The 23,539-nt window shown below is 52.0% G+C and overlaps 12 protein-coding genes across 12 annotated transcripts; 4 read left to right on the forward strand and 8 right to left on the reverse strand.

The window, feature by feature from the left end:
- Positions 1 to 735: 735 nt before the first annotated feature.
- M421DRAFT_417285 (thioredoxin-like protein) lies at positions 736 to 1,685 on the reverse strand. Its single transcript, XM_033591396.1, has 2 exons — positions 1,604 to 1,685; positions 736 to 1,549 (listed from the first exon to the last, which is right to left on the reverse strand). Exons 1-2 carry the CDS (start codon positions 1,644 to 1,646, stop codon positions 933 to 935), a joined length of 660 nt encoding a protein of 219 aa, XP_033451764.1. The 5' UTR covers positions 1,647 to 1,685; the 3' UTR covers positions 736 to 932.
- Positions 1,686 to 1,952: 267 nt separating this feature from the next.
- Positions 1,953 to 3,120, reverse strand: M421DRAFT_417287 (uncharacterized protein). Its single transcript, XM_033591397.1, has one exon. The coding sequence runs from the start codon at positions 2,889 to 2,891 to the stop codon at positions 2,316 to 2,318; it is 576 nt and encodes a 191-aa protein (XP_033451765.1). The 5' UTR covers positions 2,892 to 3,120; the 3' UTR covers positions 1,953 to 2,315.
- Positions 3,121 to 3,188: 68 nt separating this feature from the next.
- Positions 3,189 to 5,165, reverse strand: M421DRAFT_417288 (uncharacterized protein). Its single transcript, XM_033591398.1, has 3 exons — positions 4,981 to 5,165; positions 4,873 to 4,927; positions 3,189 to 4,825 (listed from the first exon to the last, which is right to left on the reverse strand). The coding sequence occupies exons 1-3, from the start codon at positions 5,067 to 5,069 to the stop codon at positions 3,287 to 3,289; spliced, it is 1,683 nt and encodes a 560-aa protein (XP_033451766.1). The 5' UTR covers positions 5,070 to 5,165; the 3' UTR covers positions 3,189 to 3,286.
- A 168-nt stretch (positions 5,166 to 5,333) lies between these two features.
- On the forward strand, positions 5,334 to 8,385 carry M421DRAFT_417290 (minichromosome maintenance protein MCM). The gene is made up of 4 exons (XM_033591399.1): positions 5,334 to 5,404; positions 5,494 to 5,612; positions 5,660 to 7,905; positions 7,962 to 8,385. The coding sequence occupies exons 2-4, from the start codon at positions 5,513 to 5,515 to the stop codon at positions 8,205 to 8,207; spliced, it is 2,592 nt and encodes an 863-aa protein (XP_033451767.1). The 5' UTR covers positions 5,334 to 5,404; positions 5,494 to 5,512; the 3' UTR covers positions 8,208 to 8,385.
- Positions 8,166 to 9,600, reverse strand: M421DRAFT_417291 (uncharacterized protein). The gene is made up of 4 exons (XM_033591400.1): positions 9,361 to 9,600; positions 8,886 to 9,309; positions 8,476 to 8,834; positions 8,166 to 8,417 (listed from the first exon to the last, which is right to left on the reverse strand). Exons 1-3 carry the CDS (start codon positions 9,592 to 9,594, stop codon positions 8,515 to 8,517), a joined length of 978 nt encoding a protein of 325 aa, XP_033451768.1. The 5' UTR covers positions 9,595 to 9,600; the 3' UTR covers positions 8,166 to 8,417; positions 8,476 to 8,514.
- Positions 9,601 to 10,483: 883 nt separating this feature from the next.
- Positions 10,484 to 12,219, reverse strand: M421DRAFT_417293 (Clavaminate synthase-like protein). The gene is made up of 3 exons (XM_033591401.1): positions 11,491 to 12,219; positions 10,848 to 11,436; positions 10,484 to 10,796 (listed from the first exon to the last, which is right to left on the reverse strand). The coding sequence occupies exons 1-3, from the start codon at positions 11,863 to 11,865 to the stop codon at positions 10,552 to 10,554; spliced, it is 1,209 nt and encodes a 402-aa protein (XP_033451769.1). The 5' UTR covers positions 11,866 to 12,219; the 3' UTR covers positions 10,484 to 10,551.
- Positions 12,220 to 12,359: 140 nt separating this feature from the next.
- Positions 12,360 to 13,133, forward strand: M421DRAFT_417294 (YjgF-like protein). Its single transcript, XM_033591402.1, has 2 exons — positions 12,360 to 12,654; positions 12,712 to 13,133. Exons 1-2 carry the CDS (start codon positions 12,529 to 12,531, stop codon positions 12,934 to 12,936), a joined length of 351 nt encoding a protein of 116 aa, XP_033451770.1. The 5' UTR covers positions 12,360 to 12,528; the 3' UTR covers positions 12,937 to 13,133.
- A 291-nt stretch (positions 13,134 to 13,424) lies between these two features.
- On the reverse strand, positions 13,425 to 14,774 carry M421DRAFT_32311 (uncharacterized protein; the record flags this gene model as incomplete). Its single annotated transcript, XM_033589314.1, has 1 exon — positions 13,425 to 14,774. A coding segment is annotated over one exon (1,350 nt), but the record flags the coding sequence as incomplete, so codon positions are not given.
- Positions 14,775 to 15,761: 987 nt separating this feature from the next.
- On the reverse strand, positions 15,762 to 17,906 carry M421DRAFT_417295 (MFS general substrate transporter). Its single transcript, XM_033591403.1, has 3 exons — positions 17,287 to 17,906; positions 17,058 to 17,233; positions 15,762 to 16,997 (listed from the first exon to the last, which is right to left on the reverse strand). The coding sequence occupies exons 1-3, from the start codon at positions 17,772 to 17,774 to the stop codon at positions 16,153 to 16,155; spliced, it is 1,509 nt and encodes a 502-aa protein (XP_033451772.1). The 5' UTR covers positions 17,775 to 17,906; the 3' UTR covers positions 15,762 to 16,152.
- A 206-nt stretch (positions 17,907 to 18,112) lies between these two features.
- On the forward strand, positions 18,113 to 19,490 carry M421DRAFT_417296 (Phosphoenolpyruvate/pyruvate domain-containing protein). The gene has a single exon (XM_033591404.1). It carries the CDS (start codon positions 18,390 to 18,392, stop codon positions 19,203 to 19,205), a length of 816 nt encoding a protein of 271 aa, XP_033451773.1. The 5' UTR covers positions 18,113 to 18,389; the 3' UTR covers positions 19,206 to 19,490.
- A 1,259-nt stretch (positions 19,491 to 20,749) lies between these two features.
- M421DRAFT_55982 (DUF1688 domain-containing protein) lies at positions 20,750 to 22,194 on the reverse strand (the record flags this gene model as incomplete). The annotated part of the gene is made up of 4 exons (XM_033595346.1): positions 20,750 to 21,390; positions 21,437 to 21,610; positions 21,662 to 21,986; positions 22,039 to 22,194. 4 exons carry the CDS (start codon positions 22,192 to 22,194, stop codon positions 20,750 to 20,752), a joined length of 1,296 nt encoding a protein of 431 aa, XP_033451774.1.
- A 350-nt stretch (positions 22,195 to 22,544) lies between these two features.
- M421DRAFT_314156 (uncharacterized protein) lies at positions 22,545 to 23,192 on the forward strand. Its single transcript, XM_033589237.1, has one exon. It carries the CDS (start codon positions 22,683 to 22,685, stop codon positions 23,028 to 23,030), a length of 348 nt encoding a protein of 115 aa, XP_033451775.1. The 5' UTR covers positions 22,545 to 22,682; the 3' UTR covers positions 23,031 to 23,192.
- The last annotated feature ends 347 nt before the right edge of the window (positions 23,193 to 23,539 follow it).

Genomic DNA, 23,539 nt, shown 5'->3' on the forward strand with positions numbered 1-23,539 from the left:
GCGCTTTGCTCTTTGAAATAGTGACACTCGGACTGTATGATTCAACGAATCAGCAAGGGCATTAAGTACTCCACCATGGGATAGAAAGGGATGCATGATCTCGTAAATTTTTTTGTCACAGCTGAAAAGCGGCAAAATAAAAACTATACTTGTACCCCTAGTTAGGCTGTTTACATAAGGATAGTTCTCTGCGACATCTCCACTTTGACAGCAACTGGCATTCCTGCGAAGACCTCGTTCACGACCGTCAAAAACACACTTACTAATAATTTTCGCTTTTTGTTACTGATCACAAGCACTCGGCAAGTTGTTATCTACTACTTTACTACACTGATTTGTTTACATGCCTACAAGGCTCAACAGCATGAAAGATTGACACACGATCATCTTCACTAAAGTTTAAGATCAAGAATGAGCGTGATAAGAAGAACACCAAGAAGGCATACAAGAATAGACGGAAGAGTTTCATGACCCCTTCAGAGACGAGACCCTTGAAGGAAAGAGCCAGCCCTATGTAGAATGCCCCGGTGATGTCAACTGGAGAAACAAAGGCACTGCGCTCAAATCTAAGGAGAGTGCCCTAACGAAGACGGAAAATACAGAGTCTGGAACGATCACAAGGACCCTTCCGGACGTCTAGAAGAAGCGGAGGCGAAGCTTATTTCGCCACAGGTTGACCAAAGACGAGCTGGCGTGGCCCTGTATGAACGACAACCAGAAACACTAGGAGTAAGCCTGCATATACGTGTAGTCATTTTATATTGGGTTGCAGATTATCTGTGGAGTAGGAGTGAAGAGCTCCGACAATTGCTGGCTCTTGATATGTATTCGTAGCTTTGGTATAATGAATGCAGATTTGGTCACACATTCGGCGCTCGCAAACGAGCCGGTCCCGTGCGCGCGATCAGACCTCTGTCACAACTCGTAAACACCTAATGGCTGCCTTCCGACTTCTTCAAACGCTCGAACAGCTGCACAAAAGCAGCTGGCTCCTGAGCACCGCCAATCTCAAAGCGATCATTGATTATAAAATTTGGCACGCCGCTGATGTTCTGCTCGCGCGCGTCCTGCACCTCCTTGTCAACTTCAGCACCGCCCTTCCCGCTGTCCAGCCAGTCCTTGATTTCCTCCTCTTCAAGTCCCGCCTTCACGCCAGACTCAATCAGGATTTCCTGCGTTGTAATGTCCTTCTCATTCTCGAAATATGCAGCGAACAGCTCCTCAACAACACGAGTCTGCATCTTTGACCCCTTGGTCTTGCCGAGCTGCACAAGGCGGTGTGAGTCGCGCGTGTTTCCAGTCTTGCCGCCAAACTTGAAGTTGATGCCCTCGTCCTGTCCAACTTTGGCAAGCATCTGGTTGATGGTTGCTGTGCGCTCCTGGCCAAACTTCTTGATGTACATCTCCTGCTTGTCGAGGCTCTTGCCAGCATCAGGATTCAAGTAAAAAGGGTACCATTGTGTCGAGAATGTATCGTCAGAATCTGGGTACTTCTGCTTGTATGCTGTAATGCCCTTCTCGAGGCGCTTCTTGCCAACATAACACCATGCTAAGGGCTGTCAATTTTTGCAGTTTTTGTGCAAATTTGCCCCAGGGAACGTACGGCAGATTGTGTCTGACACGATGTTTATGTTGAAGTTTGTCATTCTGCTAAGGCTCTGTCTGAACGCCACAATGGATTCAGTTTCGATTTCGGAATCGTGCCGAGTGCTGCCGATGCTGCATCGTGGCTTTTATGTACAGCAGGTCCAGTGCTGACAAATTAGCGTCAAAGAAGTTGCGAGCGCGGAAATTCGCCACTTCCGAGGTTGTTCGCTTTATCATCAACATCATCAACATCATCGGCATCAGGACTTCACCAAATTTTCCGACATTGTAGGCTTCACAGTGCAGAAGGGTGGTGTTGAAGTACCTGAAGCACATGCAACACGGTACCGATAATCGAAAATTAGGGGTTACAGATCTCACTGTTATTGGGAACGAGAGCGAGGAGGCTATTGTGGCAGAATCCGTGAAGCATACTAATTCGCTACGTAGAATGAAGATCCGCCCTCTCATATCGTGGAAAAGACCGGACACAAGCTCTGAAAATGGGAGGTCTTCAGCGATTGTTTGCATGAGACCTGTAAGTCGACAGCTTTCGGAGACTGTAACTAGGTGTTTTCACATATCCAGCTTTCTCCACGACATGAGAGGCGCATATGTGCTACGACCTTGGTCCTACAAGCTTACATAATCAGTGTATGCATTTCTCACCTAGGGTTGTCGTTCTTTTATCATACTTCTTCACCCTTTCTGACGCCACTTCATCAAGGCTACTGACTTGGACCTTGCCCAGCCCGTAACTTTTGCTCAAGATACGCTGAACGATATTTTTCTGCCCGGAGCTGGTTACGCGATCGATCAACTTCAGCCACAAGGAGACAGTGAATCAACATGGGGTGCTGTTGGAGGAATTCGGCACCGGGAATCGCTGCCTTGAGCAGGTGGGCCGGAGAGGCTCGGAGCGGGTTGAGATTCATCGAAAGGACCACTTCCAGAAGGTTGACTACCACCGAAGAGACTGGGCTGGGAAGTTTGTCCACCGGGGCCACTAAAAAGGCTGACCCCGGAGGATTGAGTACTGCCGAATAAACTGCAACCAAGTAGGCTGCCGCTCTTGGCAGGTTAGCTACTGCCAAAGAGTCTTGTTTGTGGTTGGGCAGTTGGTCCGCCATTGCTTCCAAAAATACAGCCGGGGCCAGATCGACCTCCAAACAGATTGGGTTGAGAAGGCTGGCCACTACCGAATAGATCGCCTCGAGAGGGTTGGCTGTGAGTCTGACCGAAGGTAGGTTGGTGTGGGCCAAAAAGACCTTGCGTAGTAGAGCAGCCCTGAGGATTGTTGTCATCGCCGAAAAAGTTGTGCATTATAAAATGATCTCTGAGGAAAGGCACAGGGTTTGGTAGAGACTGTAATAGTGTATGATATACCTGTGTGGAGTATTGGTAGGCTTTTAAGGGTGTGGTGATAAGACTGCTAGATCGCGAGCAAACAACGTGACTTAAAAGACTGTATTGGAACTAGACAGAAGTGAGACAGGCTTGAAGGTGATTCCGCTCCCATCTATGGCTTATGATTGCGGTAAGACACTCTGAAATGCCCTATGGAAATGGCAACGAGATGCTCAACGAATCGAAGTACAGTTCTGCTCGATTGTTCGATATTATATGAATTAGTCATCTATCATCACCTCATGTCCAGGCCCGGTATCAATCCCACCTCAACGCCCTTTGAAAAGCGCGCTCAGTACCCACTCTGCTCCTTCCTATTGCTGCCATTCGCACCACCATCACCTTCTCCATCTTGTCTACTATCTTTAGCGCCAACAGCAGCTTCCTGAATGCCCTGTGCATCACCTCGCAACTTCTCAAAATACGCTTTGACGTCCTCTGCTCCTACCGCCCGGCCACTCTCGGCAAAGGGTTTCAAGAAAGCGCTCACCTTGTCTTTCAGCTGCGCGTATGCCATCGCGCCTTGGATAGCGCGAACGCGATCCATATTGTTGAAAGCTGCTTCACCGCGGTTCAGAATCGAGCCGGTACCAACGGACTGCGCGCCTTCCTCGCCGTCTTCGGAGATGGGCGGCTCATATGTGTCTTCTTCTTCCAAGAGTTGCTGGTGTGGCTTTAGAACAAGGAAGTGCTCTGCACAGTGGCACAGGTGATCACGGAAGGCTGGCTTGAGAAAGAGGGAAAAGGGTTTCGTGAGGGCTATTGTGGAAGGTGGAGGTAGAGACGCTACTTTGCAGATTGCCATGTCTTCCTTCTTCGGTGTGATGGCCAGCGTTGAGATGACGGTGGCGGTGTCTTCTGGAATGCTTGAAAGCGCACCATTGGGATCTTCTGACTTCTTGCGCTTGGCTGGAGCCGGCACAGGAAGTGATGCGTCGGTCTCGACATGGTCGTCACAGGCTTTCCGTTTCTTGGAATCACCATTGGTGACAGTCTCGGCTGATATTTGTGTTGCCTGTGCCGCATTGAGTTCCTTCTCGGTGTAGACTGGCGGCAGGAAGCCAGGGGAACCCGCGTATGACTTGATCCAGGGGTTGGCCTCGATACACTTGTAGCAGAGGAAATGATCGAAGTCGTCCTCAGATGGGAAGCCCGGAGGCAATGGCGGGTCTTCATCTTCGACGTCCTCAGCTTCAGCCACAACATCGTTCCCATCAGCACCATTCTGCTCAAGGGCCGCTGCGTCAAGTACAGGTGTATCTGTGGTATTCGAATTCTCCTTCCTGGCCTCTCGATCGAGCTCACCGTCTGCGGCTGAACCATTTGGATCTTTCGTTTCTGGTTTTTCGATCAACTTCGCGTACTCCTCGCGTGTGAAGCCAACCAAGCACTCTGGATGCCACCAGTCTTCGCCACAGCCGCCCTCTTCAGTAGTCCCTAGACCAAGGCATTGGAACATAGTACCCTTCTCTTGGTGCGCATCATAGTCCTCGCCGCAGCCGCAAAATCTGTTCTTGAAGTTTTGGTTGTAGCTGTTGCCCTTCGCGGGCGTCTCGCCAGTGACGTCGCCCTTCTGCCCGGTCTTTGAGTTGATGCGCAAAGTGCAGGGTGAGTTCTCGGGCATGCGTGTCGTGCCGCAGTCGCAGACAAAGTCGCGTTTGTTGAACAGCTCGACAAGGGTGTGTTCGCCGTGACAAGATATGGAGCATGAGTAGCAGACGCCTGCTGGGGTGTGGACTTGGGCGGCACTGGCCGGAGGTGGACTGCATGTGAGGCATGCGTATAGGCTCTGACGGAGAGGACCGAGGTCTCGTGTGCACGTGTCGAATTGCTGTCGATCGTCAGCTATGGTTCGTGCGACAGGTATAGGCTGCTGACGTAGGGAAGAGCCTCGCGTGCTTCTGCCTCCATGTTGAGCTGCTCATTGATGAATCTGCAGTCAAGATGTTAGGTACCGGTTTGTACATCCATCGAGGTTGGACTCACTCCGCTGCGGTTTGAGAGCTCTCAGACATCTGCGACATGCTGCTAGTCCGCGGCTTTACGGACGCAGTAGTCGATTGTAAGTCTGCCATCGTCGAGACGTGGGGTTCTCGATGCGCACAGTATGATATTCGTGGTTGCAAAGCCTTATACTTTGCGGATGCGAGGTTTCCAAAATAGAGGTCAACTTCGTGTTGGTGTTACTTTGGTCGAGATGCTGGAGCTCGAGAATCAATTAAGCCTCAATCTGGTTAGCACAGTGGAGACGCGCGCGTTGCTTTCGTTACGGAGAGGAAGTCGCGAATTTACGCGACACCTACGTGACTTCCTCAATCACACCCTACATTATACATACCCACCTACTCACATCCCCATTCTGCGCCCGTACATCCTTGTACAAAGTAGATGTGCATTGACTCGAAATGAGGTATGTAAACACCTTTGGTAGCACATACGGCAGGAGCGACCGAGCCCCTGCCCCTCCTCACCGTCTGGTCAGCTATTGACATGCCTCAGTTCACCTCTGCGCTCCAACATGTCGTCTGCAAACCGCGGGGCAGGTCCCAGCAGGAGCAACAATAAACGTGCTCGTGATGATGGCCTCTCATCACCAGGAGCTCTGCCTCCGTCGAGTCGTAAGTGAGACAATCATAAAGGGAGGAGCACGTCTGATGACCAGCAGCCATGGCCTCCTCACCGCCCATGCTACCCCAAGACGATGACGCAGACTTGCTTGACGACGACGATATCATCCGCGATGTTGATGACCTGGACGAGGAAGCCGAGGAAGCCGAGGGTATTGATCTGTTCGCAGACGACTTCGAAAACGACTACACCAGGCGCGAGAATGACGCATACGAGGGCGACGGTATCGACGATGAAGGCGAATATGACGAACTTACACTTGATCAGAGGCGAGAGCTTGAAAGACGCCTCAACGCTCGTGACAGGGAGGCCAGGCGTCGCATGCCAGCTGCTTTCTTGCCGGATGATGACGATCAAGATGGTCTGGCTGATCTCATGGGCCAGGGCCGCCGCCGTGTACGGAGACATCGCTACGACGAAGACCAGGAAGACATGGATATGGGCGACGATATCATGAACGAGGAGCTCACCCTGGAAGCTCTGACTGATGTAAAAGCCAACAACTTGACGGATTGGGTAGCCCAACCCCAAGTCGCCCGTACTATTGCCCGCGAGTTCAAGTCGTTCTTGACTGAATACACAGACGAGAACGGAACATCGGTCTACGGTACACGCATTCGAACCCTTGGTGAGGTTAACGCCGAGTCGCTGGAGGTATCGTTCGATCATCTGGCCGAGTCCAAGGCTACATTGGCATACTGGCTGGCGAATACACCGACCGAAATGCTTAAGATCTTTGACCAGGTCTCGATGGAAGTTGTACTTCTACACTACCCTGACTACGAGCGCATCCACAACGAGATCCACGTGCGCATCACAGACGTACCTGTCCAGTACACCCTGCGCCAGCTTCGTCAGTCCCACCTGAACAGTTTGGTCCGTGTCAGTGGTGTCGTCACTCGCCGTAGTGGCGTCTTTCCCCAACTAAAGTACGTCAAATTCGACTGCACTAAGTGCGGCACTACGCTTGGTCCTTTCCACCAAGATTCGAACGTCGAAGTCAAGATCTCCTTCTGCCAGAGCTGCCAGTCGCGTGGTCCCTTCACAGTCAACTCGGAGCGCACAGTATATCGCAATTACCAGAAGCTCACATTACAGGAATCGCCAGGCACTGTTCCTGCCGGTCGTCTGCCCCGTCACCGCGAGGTCATCCTTCTCTGGGATCTGATTGACTCAGCAAAGCCTGGAGAGGAGATCGAGGTCACTGGTATCTATCGCAACAACTACGATGCTGCCCTGAACAACAAGAACGGCTTTCCTGTCTTTGCGACAATCTTGGAGGCAAACTACGTCGTAAAGTCCCACGACCAGCTGGCTGGCTTCCGACTCACCGATGAGGACGAGCGCGAGATTCGACGACTAGCTAAGGACCCTAAGATCGTGGACAAGATCATCGACTCCATTGCACCTAGCATTTACGGTCACACTGACATCAAGACTGCGGTTGCGTTGTCGCTATTTGGTGGTGTCAGCAAAGAGGCTGCTGGGCGTCACTCCATCCGTGGTGACATAAATGTTCTCCTTCTCGGAGACCCAGGTACCGCCAAATCACAGGTATTGAAGTACGTCGAGAAGACTGCTCACCGCGCCGTGTTCGCTACTGGTCAGGGAGCCTCTGCTGTCGGTTTGACGGCTTCTGTTCGTCGCGATCCTATGACCAGCGAATGGACCTTGGAAGGAGGTGCCTTAGTGCTTGCTGACAAGGGAACTTGCCTCATCGACGAGTTTGACAAGATGAACGACCAAGACCGAACGTCTATCCACGAAGCCATGGAACAACAGACCATCTCTATCTCCAAGGCTGGTATTGTCACAACACTCCAGGCTCGTTGCGCTATTGTCGCAGCCGCCAATCCTATTGGCGGTCGCTACAACTCCACCATACCTTTCTCGCAGAATGTTGAGCTGACCGAGCCCATTCTGTCGCGTTTCGATATTCTTTGCGTTGTCCGCGACACAGTCGATCCCAAGGAAGATGAGCGTCTCGCCAAATTCGTCGTCAACTCCCACGGCCGAGCCCATCCCCTCGTCAACTCTGCCTACGGCTACTCAGACAAGGCCAAAGCCACACAGGACGGTGAGAATGGCGAAGGGATGGAAGTAGATGATATGGAGACAGCACGCAAGGAGAGCGAGATTCCTCAAGAGTTGCTGAGGAAGTACATCCTCTACGCTCGCGAGAAGTGCAGGCCCAAGCTCTACCAGATCGACCAGGACAAGGTCGCTCGTCTCTTTGCCGACATGCGCCGTGAATCGATGGCGACTGGCGCGTACCCTATCACCGTGAGTATTCCTAGACTATCCTACATACTCAGACACGCAGATGCTAACATGCTCAGGTCCGTCATCTGGAAGCTATCCTCCGTATCGCAGAAGCGTTCTGCAAGATGCGTCTGTCAGACTACTGCTCATCACAGGATATTGACCGCGCCATTGCCGTTACCGTCGATTCATTCGTCGGCTCGCAAAAGGTTAGCGCGAAGAAGGCTTTGGCGAGGTCGTTTGCCAAGTACACATTGAACAGGCCTGGTGCCGTCCGCGCGCCTACAAGGGCTGGTCGCAATGCTCAGCGAGTGGCTGCGTAGAATACCGATGCTGGGGTCGAGTCGAGTATTATGGTGCTGGTTGAATAGTGCGATGTGAACGAGGGGATGCCTTGATGACGCGCATTATTGAAGCAGACGCGCGCTTCTGGCGTTTGGAGTTTGTTCATGTTTAGATATACCAGTCTCGAGTTTCAGTTCCAAACAAGATGCTTCACTGTGCCAGAAGTCCTACGCGATCACACATGTCTACTGTGCACGACTTAGCATAAGGTCTTATCGTGTGATACGGGCACTTGGGGTATCTCGCCTGAACGCCTGAACCTAGTATGTCTCACACTCATGCCATCTACTCTTCGCTCTCACTTCTGCTCCTGTCGCGTAAGACAAAAGCCTCCGAATCGACGGGACTTGACAGGTTCACCTTGTGCTTTTCTACCCAGGCTCTGATCTTTGCCTTGTTAATCACCGCTTCCGCACCCCCTCTCTTCTTATGCTCGAGCACATCCATGGCTTGCAATGTTGCTATGATGTCGTCTGGTACGATGAAGGTCTTCTGCCCGAGATCCTGAACGGTCAACATCTTCTTCGATGGACAGGACAGTATGGTCCGCGCAAGAGCTTGCGACCAGTAGTGCACGTAGGCTAGGCGACCAAGGTCAGAGAGAGCTGCGACATGTTAGCAAACAAGCTACAACCTCAGAGTGGCGGCGGTTCTACGCTTCTCAGGCCCACCCATCCTCCCTTCCCGCTTGCTCATCTCATAACTCGCACCCATCAGTATTTGCCCCAGGCCCTGTTTCTGCCACGGCGGAAACACCAGGATGCACGCTAGATTATTGTTATCCCAGCTCATCTTCTCCTTGCTGAAGAAGCCCACGACCTGATTCTGGGCCATCGGCGCGTCGACATCAAGATGCGTGTTCGGTATGCCTGGCGCGGGATTGTGCGCGACGAGCAGGTAGTAGAAGAAGGTCGTGACATCGTAGAAAACAGACTTTGTGTCGAGGAAGAGCTTGGCAAAAAGACAGAGGTTCTGCGCGTAGAGCTTGTTCTTCTCGCCATCGATCTCGTAGAGTGAATAGCCATTGGACGTGTAGACGTGGTTGCCTGGAGGCTCGCTGCTGCGCAATGGACAGGCTCTCTGGGAGGTGGTCAGCCCTTCGCGTGACGGTCGGGTGTGTGAGGGGCATACAAGATGCTTGATGAAGCCCGGAAGCTCCTTGGTGTACTTGAAGCACCATTGGCACACGTAGAGGCGCTCCACCTTACGGCCGACAAGCTCTTCCGAGTAGAAGGACGGGTACCATGGCTTGATCAGCAGAGAGCCAAACACGACCTCGAGGACATTCGGCGTCGCAGGCTTGTCTTCGGCATTAGGCGCGGGGCTCACGGATGCGCCATTCTCCATGGACACATCTGCGGCCATTGGGAGATAAGGCGGGGGTGGAGATATGACGCGTTTGCGAGCTGGCGGCTGGTCTCGACGCTAGCGCGAACGCGACTGCACGTGCTGGCTCCTTCACGCCTGCCCATCTCTGCCGACTATGCAGCGCTATCCGATCTTGACTCGATGCACTTACTGTTACAGATGAATGCTAGCCCTGAGCATTCACTTGCTGTTCTTGGTAGTTCTACCCAGAACTGTGGATGGAGCCATATCGCGGCTCAGCTGCGGTCGCGGTCCATCCTCCGTTCCTTCGCGGATCCCACACAGTCTTCAGATTTTCTCTCGGTGCTGAGTTCTCCCAAGTGGCTGCTCGCTACTAGCATGGCGCTGCAACTTCAAGCCAGCTCCGGGTGGTATTCGCAGGCGATAGCAAGCATTGGTGGTTCGCTTCGCGGACGAGAGCTCCGTAAGATGCTCAATACAGCTCGAGCCTGCCGCTGGAGATTGGGTATGAGCTCGATCTCAGCAAGAAGCAAGCAGAGATGACCGAGACGACCACTAGCTATCAGATGACGAGAGTAACACTAGCCACACACAGGCCATTAAAATGCTAAAGCTGGTCGAGGATGACCCAGGCGTGGTACAACATCACGTCCCGAAAGGGACCGAGCGACTCGCCACCGCGGTCACGAAAGAATCTCACGTTTCGAACGGCTGCTCAATGCATTTTCTGGACTCCTCAAAGGGCTCTCCCCATATCGTTTTGCAGATTTTCGGGCTCGAAATGCTTATATCATCGACGTTGCCCCCGAATGACTACCGATGTACACGGTAGTTGCACTTTGATGGTCAGCTCTTTAACTTCGTCTTGTTTCAATCAGCATCTGGAGCGCCAAAGCCAGTATTTGAGAGCAGTGCGGCACATAAGTAGGAATCGGACCACTACGAATTATTCGAGCATAGCTATGTACAATACTACAATGCGAACACTACACGCTAAACTGGTAATACGACCTTGACGCCCATGTACTCTCGCTGATGCATGAGCTTCCCATCGATGATGACCTGATGCACGCCAACACGGTTGTGCACAGTATCTGTGGGATCCGTGGCGGTAGCAATCTGGATCTCGCGCCACTGTCGGTTGGTAGGCACAATTTCGCCCTGTAGTGTCCGCTTCTTGAACTCCTTGTAGATACCCTGATCTTCAACACAACCCTCGCGCTGAATGAGTGGTGATTCTATTATCACTGTCAGCAATCTGGCATAGAGTATATCAGAGGTTGGCCTACCTTGTGCAGGTGTCATGCGCATGTCACCAAGAGAGCTGTTGAAAAGCACAAGAGAAAGGCGCTCCTGATCAAGCTGATCGATTGGAGGCTTGAAGACTCTGTGTCTTGTTGCTTTGAAGTGCCCCCCTGATACAATTTCTAGTGTATCGCCAATGTTGATGACCAGTGCGCCGGGCTTGTATGGTACGTAGTACCATTTTTCGTCTTTGCCCCAGATCTGTAGGCATGAGATTGGGACGGAGAACAAAAGTGTTGTAAGACCGAAGTCTGTGTGTCCGTGCATACGTAGCCCCTTCGATGCTTCCTGTGTCTGCTTTTGTACGGGGCGGAAGAGTGCGTGGCGGAAGTATCCCTCGCCGGTCGGGCCATCGTGAGACTGAACATTATCCCATAGGTAGTCGTCGGGCAGCTCGAGGACACGAGAGAAGAGTGTGAGGAGGCGACGGTTTACGGACTTGGTGAGGTAATTGCAGAATTCTTCGATCTCGTCCATGAAAGGATGGAGGCACTTGGGGATGCGGTTAATATCCTGCCAGTCAGGTTTGTACCAGTTGAATTGTTCGATGCCGTCCGCAGGTCCGCGATAGCGCTGGATCACTTGTCAATATCTGGTCGCGGAGGCTCCCTATACATTTTGTCATACCTTGAAACCATAAGGGTGCTTGTACCCAGACCACACACCAGTCTCGGGGTTGAACAGAAGACGTTCTCTATCCTCTTCACTAATATTTTGGTACAGGTATTGAGCGAGAGCGAACTGTCGGTGCAATTGCTCTAGCGAAATGCCATAGTTCTCGAGGAACAGGAAGCCATCTTCGCGAATAGCTCGCTTCACTTGCTGCACCAGATCATCAACGACTGTTGGATCATCAGAGTCCATAAGAGACAGGTCAATGGAAGTCAGCTCGGCGAAGTCTTCCTTCTGCTGTGTGACAGGTGGAGGGATCCATTCTGGCACAAAAGGCTTTCCGGGCAGATCGGCTGCAGGAGGGTTGAATTTAGCAGCAGGTGCCATCATGAAGGAGAGTTGATGAGGAATAAAGAGATGATGGTGCACTGTAGCGTAAGCTAATGATCAGTCTGATTTGAACGAAAGGAGGCCCAGTCCTTATATCCACTGGCGTACAGCGTGGTGTGAGATCGGGGCGAGATCTGCTTGGAGAGTAAGCCTTGGTTCATCGAGCTCCTCCACAAATCAGGTGAATTGGCCACAATTAGGCATAATGGCGCACTGTGCTCGCCTCCGGTCCTTGGACTCTGAGCTACGGGCTCCATGCACCGTGGCAATTGAGCCGCACGTTTTCCCGCGTCCCGCATCTTCGCCTATCTATCTTCGCTTTCATGCTCCTCCCGTACTTGTGTTCAAGCTACGGACGTGGCCAGTGGAGTTAAGGCGATAGAGTGATTGTCGAGAGAGGAGCTCCTCCTTAGTGTGTGGGGCTTGCGCTAGTGCGGCTGACTAGCGTTATCTTGATGCGCCTGTGAGCTCCTCGTCTCCACCTCCAGCATTGAGCAAGATGCAATCGCTCCGAAACGAGGCGATCTCTGTTGACCTCGTAGTTTAAAGATGGCTCAGTAGGCAGACATGCATATCTCACAACACCTTCGCCATACTGCCTTACGTCAAATCTTGCTGAAGCCGTCACCTTAGCATTCAAATCTACCTTGTCGAGTAGCAGCCATGTCACGCCAGCTCATCTCCAGCGAGAAGTTCCCCACGAAGCCTCACAATTGTCCTGCCACAAAAGTACCGGGTCTCGTCTTCTGCGCCGGGCAAACAGCCACAGGAGAGATCAAGCAAGCCACAGTAAGTCTAAGCTTAGCAGGCTCTTCGGTATCTCAGATGTACTAACATAGGATTCAGAGAAGAGTTTTGCAAAACCTGAAGGAAGTTCTCGAGCTTTCTGGTTCGTCACTTGAACAGGTTGTCAAGTACAACGTCTACCTCGCAGACATGAAAGACTTCGCTGCCATGAACGAGGTGTACATCGACTTCCTGCCTCAGCCTATGCCCTCTCGATCTTGCCTTCAGGCACTGCCTCCTGGTGATGGAACCGTCATCGAGATTGAGTGTATTGCACAGGCGTAAACAATAAGCCGCTGAGTACGAAAACAATAATATCGAGGAGGTTCATGGCGGAGCACGCTTAGTAGACCGTATTTGAGGCGCTTGGCATATAGATTTATCAAACTCACTGCTCTGTACGAGAGTGACTTGAAGGGAAATAGGAGCAATAGATAGAGTACAGATCTTGAATCAAGCAAGCACGATCATACATCCTCTTCTTCCCTGACTTGGTGGTGAAACTGTATCGGCGAGAGCTGCAGTAATTACGTATCTTATAAAAGATGTGACGCTGTGCGATGAGCGATTGATACCAACAGAGCGTCTATACAGGTGTTGGTAGGGGCAGGAAACAGCAGACCAGAGACGACGGCAAGATAGGAAGAGTGGGTGTGAGGTGATGGTGGCTGAGCCCAAATGTTACGATGGAGCCTTTAGTAGACGGGTCTAGCGACCTTCGTCATGGCATAGCTAAACTATACGACTTCGTGACCCGGTGATGTCCCGATGTCGAGCCGATCTATGCACTTCATGACAATCTTGCCCAGCTGCCACCGCTGACGCCGCCCAAAGACCTTTCTCGCCCATATCAAAGCAGCCCGCGTATCACCGTCTTGGATACCAATGACCTGCATTGATCCTATAATCCCGTCGCGAACTAATTGCCACGCGATCATGAAAGCTTTGTATGCATACAGAACAACCCATGGTGCCTCCGTCTCAGGCATCACTGTCGCATCCAGATATCGCAGGAACCAGTCGACGTGTGGCTGTACCAAATTTGCAATCCGCGATTCGCACAAGAACTCGCACGATGGTGCATGTTCAGTCAATTGATATAGCACCGCATCCATGCTGCTCTCAATGATGCCGCCAGTATGTGTTGGCGACCACATTTGCAGTTCAATCATTGCAGTCTCCCATGCAATTTCGCCAAGAGAAGCCGAGGCTGGATCTGAGTTGCCTCCATGTGGCCGGGCGAAGGGTTCCAGAGCCACGAGAGAGGATCGGAGCGGCTCGACTCTTTCGATACTGAGGATTCCAGTTATCGTCGACCACCCTGAAATTTCTCGAGCGCTTGAGATCAAAAACTGGGTAATGTTGACCGTGCCATATGGATCGAACGGTGGCAATGTGTAAAGATCCGCATTGCTCGATAGAAACCGTCGGACGACTTCTGGGTACTGCGCTGCAGAGCCAGCCTGACGCATAAGCAGCTGTCTATGTGCCCACTCTCCGGATGTTGCTGCAGTCCAGTGGTCTTCTGGGCATGGTAGGTCGTGTTTTATCTCTAGATGTGATAGTGATCGCGGAACAGAGAGCACCTGATACCATAGTGCGTCAATTTGGTGTACAGCAAAACAAGTTCGTTTGTGCGCTTCAGACTTTATGAAATGATGCCAAAGCGAATCTAGATCCGCAGTCGCTGTTGCCTCAGTCGTTAGAGGCTGCATCAGACCACCTGCTCGCGCCAGAGAGATGATCTTGGAATGCGTTTGGAGGCCAAACGCCGATGCGCTTCCACAAAGATACATCATAGTATACAATTGTATTAGCAAGCATGCCTGGACACCGAATGTACTGTAGGAGGTACTCAATTGCTCGTCTTCATTGTCAGTCTTGAGGAGCGCACGGGCTTGATGGAAACACTGAATCGACAAGCTCACACCCGAACCAGCCTGCTCCCCATAGTCCGGATCTTCACCGTACTGATACCCAAGACACAGCATACCAAGGAGCAGTCTCTTATCTGTGTGGTATGCATCAAATGTCGGTTGATGGATGAAAGGTAAGAAGGGCGAGAGATGGTTGAAGAACAATTCAGTCCCTCGAGTGATTTGTGTTTTTGAGACATTCCAATCCTCCCGCACTTGAGGTGATTCAGCGGAAAACCATCTGGCAGGGCTGTCTTGGCTGTGCAGGCCGAAATTGCTGGTGTCCGTATCACGTTGCGGTGGTTGCGTTCGCACAACTTCTATGAGTGGATCTGATCCGAATCCTACTGGTCCTTGCAGGGCAATGTCGATATTTGCGGGTTGCGTGATTGTTGTTAATAATGGTGCTGACCCATTGCCTGACGAAGCATTGCTGCCTGGGTTGTGCTGATCGATATGTGGCTGTTGCAGTTCGTATTGCATGGCAGTCTGCCAGACTCTGTCAACATCGAATTCGTCCCGCTCTTCGGTTGTTGCAAAGAGTAGTTCGTTCTGGACTCGAGGAGGTGAGGTGGACGAATTCCTGTCTTTCTGCAGCATTTGTCGCTTTCTGGGTCGATCGGCCTGGTGTTCCGGATGCTTCCTCTTGACATGTCGATGTCGAAGATCTGACCTTGAGAAGGTTGCGGCGCAGAACTCGCAGGTCAGCGAGGTCTCGTCTTGGGAACGTGTGTGAAGAGCAGCATGACGCTTCAGATTCTCATGTCGAGTGAAGCGGCTCTGACAGATCTGGCATTGGAATGGCTGGAAGGAAGGTCGTCGTTCTGGAAGTGCGGGTGCCACAGTGACAGATGTCATATTGATGGTGATTGTGAGTCGAGTCAGGTCAATGGCAGAGGATGCATCATGTCAAACCGGCATCAAGCAGTACGAAAGAAGGCGGTGCATCCTTCCCCGCAATCCGAGGTAGTCGCGCTTATCTCCCGCTCAATAGGCCGATGCCAGCTGATGGCACCCTAAGAGCTTATCTTGGGCATTTCAAGGCACCGCTTATTCGTATTGCGATAATTGGTCATTTGCGTATCAGGGCCCACATTGCATGGATCATTTGCAGGCATCCCATCTATGTGTGTGTCATGGCGATAGCTTGAGGGAAGGAGTGGAAGTGGTGACGCCTAGCGATATCGGCCCGATCGGTAATCGAACTTCGTAGCGACGGCTTTCTACACTTGGTTTTCCTGACACATAGCCTACCAACCCGACAGAGAGGGTGTTTTTCCTGCGGTCCTGCGGAAGACACTACTGATATCGCTCGAAGAACGCCTTCATTGCGATATTGGACAAATTTACCGAAGCCACCCGCCCACATTGCTGAAATGTCGGCTGTAATACAAAATTGTATTACAATTTGCGGAAATTATATCTGGTCGCAGGCGATGCACAGGGAAGTTCTGGCTTTCTTTCAAAACACTGAGGCAGGCCCAACAGCCGACTGTTTCTGCCACATAAGAGCCCCCCACTCGCTCACCCTTGTACTGATACGAAACATTGCCATATTGCTGTAGTAAAAAGGATATATACTCCATCAGTACATTTCATATCGCCAGTTGAGCCGGACCATCTCCTCAGTCACACCACCACGAATGACCTTCGCAATCTCGTCTGGGTCACCCGAATCTAGACGCTTGTTCTCACGGCGGACAAGCCATCCGTAGAAGGTGATGGTAGCGGCGAAAGTGAATGCGCAGCCCATCAACGTACCAAAAGCCGCATAGAATTGCGGCGGTGCATAGTAGAGGTAGGAAGCCCAGATGTTGGACGTGCCACCGATGGCATTCACAAGAGCCGATGCTGCTGCACGCTTCGCTGTCGGTCGTGCCAAATGTAAGTTGATCGTCTTGTATAAGACAAGTTGAGGTCCAACGGAGGCGAATGGGAGGATCATCATCGAAAAGTACCTCGCACCGACGTTCAGTGTCGCCATTGGGATGACGTACATGCCACATGCAAGCGAGATGCATGCAATAATGATCGGGTATGCTGTGTTCTTGCGGTCAGAGTACCACATGAGCCAGTAGTACACGATGCCCGCAAGGATGTATGGAGGAGCCGTGAGCAATAGACTGGTAGTGCCCTTGTATCCGAGCGATGCGACAAGAGTAGGAAAATAATTGGCGATGGAGCCCTGCGCTTGGGATAGAAGGTTGCAGAAGATAAGGAGCAGGAGCTTAGGATCCGTGATGGCCATCTTGAAGCCTTTCAGTGTTTCATTCTCCGTCTTGCCCTCTGCTGCACCGGACTCCGACTCCATACGCCATACAGCAAGATCACGCTGGATCGGAGAGAGAATCTTGCTGTTGTGCGGAAACTCGGGCATCAGGAAAGCACATACTGCACCAATTCCGACCGTGGCAGAGCCTTCTATGATGACTACAGGTGTGTGTATTAGCAACTGTCGATAACATCAACGGAACACAACCGAAGACATACAAAGCCATTGCCATGCACGGATACCATGCTTTCCGTCAAGGCGGAATACACCAGCAGCGAAGAGGCCACCAAAGGCGTTACCGAATTGTTGCGCAATGTACAACGCAGCGATGCGCTTTCCGAGCTCGGTCTTGTTATACCACGCCGACAAGTAAAAAATGGCTCCCGGAAAGAATCTAAGGAACAAGAAATCAGCATCATTATTCAGGTGTCTCTAAGGATAACTTACACGGCTTCCGCCGCGCCTAAGATGGCGCGTACAGCCAAAAGTTGACCATATGTTTTCACCGCAGCCGTTGTGGCAGAGATGGTACCCCAAATGATTACGGCCGCGCAGATGTAAAGGCCAGGTCGAGGTATCCTCGCGATCAAGAGGTTTGACGGGATCTGTAACGGAAGGTAGCCGACGAACAGGATCGAGATCGCCGTTGCGAACTGTTGAGTGTTCATGTTGAGATCCTCCATGATGCCTTGCAACTTCGCCGCTGCCAAGTTCTGACGGTCGATGTAATTGAGGATGTAGAGGATGCCAATGATTGGGAGGATGATGAGGTCGATCTTGCGGACTAGCTTCTTGTTGAGAGCCGCAAGTTCCTCCCTGCTGAGGTTGCGGAGAGATTCTGGCATACCCTCGTCGCGCTCGTTGTCGACAGTGCCGAGCTCGACATCAGTACCAACAGTCCCAACGAGCTCCAACTTTTTCAATTCGGACGCCATTGTAGTGTAACTCAATGATCAGGAGGAACCAAAGAGATTGATAGGTACAGCTCACAATGATGCTGGCAACGAATGATCAGTACCTTATAACCAACTGTCATGATTCGTAGCGAGTCTACCATAGCATGCGTGTTCACAGACTTGAGATAAGACTGAGAGGAGCACCTCAGCTGATATCAAGTCGCGAACTATCGGACGCTAGTTTTCGGAGGCTTATCACACGTGAGGACGAAATCTGGGGTACAGTGTGCATGACTCGTGGCCCTTGCAGGAAGCTAGCGAGCTATGTATTGGGAGGAGCTCCTCCCCCGTCCTCCCTGTGGGGCAACACCTACCATCCGACATCGTCGGCATCCCATGTGGAGCCAGGTGCTCCTCAGAACCTGCAGGTCGCGAGGGTCAGTGGAATTGACGCGATGGAAGAGCAGCCAGGCGCTGCTGAACTACTTAGGTGGACGTAAGGTCCAAAGGCTATGTGTATTATCTGCAGTCTCATCAATTTCTTCTCATCTGACAGTACCTTTGATACCATCCACTTTGCGCAATTATCAGTCCCCCCTTTTCCTGCGATCCCTCTCGAGAATCAGACTCTACGGTCACCGACTGCAAGACACCATGGGCTACCCTACCGCACAGACAACGAGTATTCAAAATCCTCGGCTGAGGCTGCTGAACAAGATCAGGGCTGGGGAGTTTCCGTTGATGACCTTTGTCGCGATACCCTCCGTTCGCCAAGCACAGATAGTGGCTTTGACAGGCCTTGATGGGATCATCATCGACTGCGAACACGGTCACATCGGTGACGATGCTATGCACAACTCGGTAGCTGCGATATCAGCTCTCGGCGTATCCCCAGTCATCCGAATTCGAGGACCAGCACATGATATTCTCAAGCGCGCTTTGGACACTGGAGCACACGGTATCATGGTCCCTCAAATCAACAACGCAGAAGAAGCCGCCCAGGTAGTCGCCTCTTCGAAGTTTCCACCACAAGGTGTCCGTGGCCAGGGCTCCGCTTTTCCAGCCATCGGTCACGGTCTCACAACTCCTGAGTACATGAAATCAGCCGACCAGACGATTATCACCATGATCCAGATCGAGACACGCGCAGGAGTTGAGAACGTGGATGCCATCGCCGCAGTGCCAGGTGTGGACCTCATCTTCATTGGTCCCAATGATCTCGCACAATCACTTCTTGGATACACTCCTGCACGAGGCGATGAGCCAGAATTTGTTCAGGCTGTAGACAAGATTATTGCTGCTGCTCGCAAGAACGGCAAGTGGGCCGGAAGGATGGTTAACAACGGCACAGCAGCAAAGGAGGCAAGAGAAAGATACGATACTGTAGCCATCACTGGTGACACTAAGGCAATTCAAAATTGGTACATGGCGGAGTTTGAGATTGCCAGATCTGGTGTGGCCCAGCCGTAGACGGAAGTAATGAAGCAACGCCTAACCCTGGTGGGGAGTATAGAGACCCATGGTCAGATGAGTACGAGCAACAGCAATACATATGTTTATCGAACAGCTCTTTCGCGTACGATCTGAAGAAGGTGATTCGTGCTTCACTCGGTCTGCTAGCTCTCATTGTATGGGATCGAGGTGTTGGACATACATATGTATTGCTGTTGCTCGTGCTCGTTTGATCTTATGTTTCCAATCCTAGTCTCAAGAGAATCTCATTCTTGTCAGATATGGAATGATAAAAACCCAACTATTACCAATTGTGATCAGCTCATTACTGCATACCTAGTATTATCGACGAATGTGTGAAAGACTGGAAGTATCTACCAACTACGCGAGAAATGGCATCGACACGAGACACGAGTACCATTAGTACAGGATTCGCATATCTAGACCGCCAGACGCCGAATCCTCTGTGAGTTCATGCATAACCAGTGAGCTTCGAAGAGTTTTGACATGGTTGCATGTGCGAAACATTGTATCTGTCATCACGAGAGACGACGTTCGACCGAGTACCGCTTCGACGATTAAGGTTCGATGCCAGTCGTGTCGGTCTCTCGGCTTTCTCTCCTCGTCTTGTGGGGCGGAGAACAAGTATGCTAGCCAGCGACTGAGCTTTCTATACACAGTCTTGCCTGTTGGGTAGGGCCAAAGGCACAGCCGCGCTAATGTTCAGCTGGCTGCAACACTTCAGCTCTTCCGTTGCGCTCAGCTTTCCAGACCAAAGTTATTGAGTTGCATTACTTTCGAGATTGTATTCACATCGTTTATAGTCGGGCTTAGGCGCCTCACAGATGTTGCGCTCGCGATACGCTCGCGATACGCACGTGGAGTGTGGTGCTCAATCCTTCATCATTTGTGGAGAAGCTCGACATGGTCAAGAAGGTCGCTGAAAGCAGGAGAGTGAAGTTGACATGCATGGAATTGGACGAGCCACCCGCTAATCCCATGACTGCAAATGACAAAGTCCTCTGGAGCCGGCCACGGTAGAGAGGCCATTCACAAAGCTCAGCGAGCGGTGAGGAATTTCATAAAGACCGAGGCGGCAATTGGTCTCTAACCGAACATGATCAAACTCGAACCGCCGATACTATAAACAGTACCAAACAATGAGAGTCTTCGATACCCCGCTAGTCCACTGGACAGGTATGTGGAGAAGGAAGAAGATGAAGTGGCCAAGACTGTAGCAGAAGGAAGCAACGAACGGGCTCGGCGTGCAGGTGTAAAACGAGAAAGGCAATTGTACAGCAGTAACCACGAAGAATAACGCGCACAGAAATAACTCTGCCAGACTATTCTTGCCGTACGTGATACCAAGATGGAAATGTGCAGGCTGTCAAGTGCATGGGCAGAGATGAATCAGAAAGGTGGACGGAGATGGCAGAGTCAGAACGAACATCAGGCGAACATACATTGCAGTGCGAACGTAAAGAAGTAGACTGCACACCTGTGCATCTGCAATTGTGCTGGCGCATTACTTTCATCGCAATGGTGCCTTGCTGAGGCAACATTCAAAAGACAGTGCCGTCACTCTGAATGATGATTGGACTCGACTTCGTCGCTGGTCGAAGCTTCGCAGCCGTCTCTCTACCGGACTTCCAGGTTCCAGCCTCAAGGAGCTGCGCCATACTTAGCTGTGCACCATCCATTCGAGACAAGATCATGGGATACAGTTTGTCGATCAGCACAAGCGTCATAGCTCGCCACTCGACTATTACATCGTCGCCAGCCGCAAATGAAGGAAGGGACCCTTCAGATGCCCTCAGGCCTGCATTGAGGGTGGCTTCCTTGAGTGAGAGCACGCCCATGTCCACGAATAGGCCTCCGTTACGGTACTCGGGCAGTGCTGTCAGTGATTCGGCGTTGATCCACTTGACATTGAGGATGCGCTGGAATGGGACCATCAGAGAGTAAGTAAGCCACTGTGTCAGCTTGTGGAACGGCTGTATGAGCCCAGGATCGACTTTGTTGTGATCAAACGAACTGCCGCCTTGCTTTGCTAATGCACTGAGTGGCCAAGCATCGCCTATGGGTGCGCCATTGATTGTTGTGCGATCTTGTGGCCAGATCGGAATGAGCAGAGTCTGCAGGAGGTCCCAGAAACTGAGGATATCGAGAGTTGAGGAGTCGCTAGCGGACTTCAATAAGTAATCTGTAATCCGATGAGCGAGATCCCTAGTCACACCTGGCTTACTTACCAACGGCGTTTCCTGGACGGCCTGTGTCACCAAAGATGTCAGGGTGTGCGAGAAGTGATTTACCTAACTCTCTAAGCAGATTGGCTCTGGACTCAACTCCTAACATGGGGTTGCTGTCTGTGACTTGTAAACCTTTGGCGAGCGCCTTGGTCGACAGTTGAGCCAATCCTTTGCCTAAGACGGTATCAGCGGTGATCTCGAGTACCTGGAGTCGATAGCCCGTACCATCTACAAGCGGAAGGCTACCTTCCTCGCCCGTGTATCCGCCTCCAAGGAACATATACAGACTGGCCACAGCGATACCCTCACTTCGCTCGTACGATCGTTCTGTGCCGGGCTCAACGTATTCCCAGTGGTCGCCAGCACCGGCATCCAGGAGAACCGATACAAAGAAGAGGTCAATAAGCCGTCTCGTGAGCTCCTTGTCATCGCTGCCAAACTTCTTCCAGTCCTCGAGTAGATCGGCAATCCTAGGTACATTGCCGACCTCGAAATGCTGCCAGCGTCCGTGTGGTGGGATGGTGTGAAACTTGTCCGGGCCGTAGTCACGCTAGTCAATCGGTGAGCGCGACATGTGAGACATGCGGTCATGTTCAACGGACCTTGATGACAGATGTCACGAAGTCCGCAACATCGTCCAGCTTGCCCTCATTAATATCGAAGTGATTGAGGTTCCCGTCCTTTGCGGCCTGTCCGACGATTTTGGCACGGTCCCTAATGGCACCCAGCGAGAGCAGGTATTTGACGGTAGAGTCCATGCCGGATGTAAGAGCAAGACAGCTGAGTGGGACAGTAGAGGGGTAGCACTTCCAGTAGTGGGGGCGCTGCAGTGAGGATGAGCAGTTGAGCACTGGGTCAAGACAGAATGCAAACGTACATCGGAGTCTTCGAAGTCAAGAGCCCATATAGAACAGCGATACCTTGATGAAGCAGCCGTCGAGTACCCACTGCTGCTATCTGCACGCTTACATGATGCGGTTAGGTCCCCAAAAGTGGAAGGCACGGGTCAGGTGCCACGAACGGATGTCGGAGGTCGCCGATGCAACAGACAGCTCAAACTTCAAAGTAAAGCCGTCGCCAGCGACAAGAGCATTCTCACAGGATACGGCTCCCGGGCAGCTTATCGAGGCGCAGGCGACCAGATTCGCTTGACGGCCTTCATCGGCGCCTGATTGGACGAAGCCGCACACTCCCGTAGCTGCAACTCCACCACCACACAAGCTTGGGCCCCGAAGCACGCTGATGCATGCTGCGTTGGCTGACTGGCTGGAGGGCTGCACGTCGCTCAAATTTCTTTGCCCTGCCTCGCAGCTTGTGTGTTCACCTCAACGCCCATTCGGTGACATGTAAGACGAACATCACGATCGTATTCCTTGCCTTGCCCTTCACAGCCCGCTCACGTCGCACGTTGGTTGCTGCTCTTCGCTTCCAGCATGCAAGAAAAGGACACTGCACTACCGTCTATATTCTACTACCAGCTACGGCCGGCGCGCACGCCCTAAGTCATCATCGACAGCATCAGATCCACTTAAGCAAGCGCGTCATTCGCTGGCGGACAACGCATACGGCACGCTCAACGTGGCATGGTGGGTGATGATCTGCGCCTCCTCTTTGGCTTTCTAGTCCGTTGTGCCCTCTGGATACTGATCGATGTTTGGCGAACTTGTAGGCGGACTACGAAGCCCCATTCGAGGGCACTGCACCCCCAGCGCGACGCCGACCTTCACGTGTGAGAAGCGCCGACGACACTCCGCACTCAGCAGCGGCTTCCTCTGCAGGAACGGACGATGGAGGCTCAAAGATATCGAAGACAAGTAGACGGACCTTGAGAAAGGCACCCAAGAGCCATACATCCGCGGCGCCAGAGCCAATATACGAGGAAGAAGGTGCACACTGGGAAGATAATTCTGTAGGACACATGCCGCACCTGGGACAGATCCATGAAGGACTTGCAAATACAGCCAGTAGGAGCAGGAGCTCTACAACGGGCTCGACGCGCCGCCGTCACTCTGAGGACAATACCAACCGGATGCGAGTTCGCCCAAAGCAAGGCTCTCTTGGACGAGGTGCCGGAAGCCTGGCCAAACACTCGAACTCGTCTCT

Source organism: Didymella exigua (assembly GCF_010094145.1).
Source record: "Didymella exigua CBS 183.55 unplaced genomic scaffold M421scaffold_5, whole genome shotgun sequence".
Lineage (NCBI taxonomy): Eukaryota > Fungi > Ascomycota > Dothideomycetes > Pleosporales > Didymellaceae > Didymella > Didymella exigua.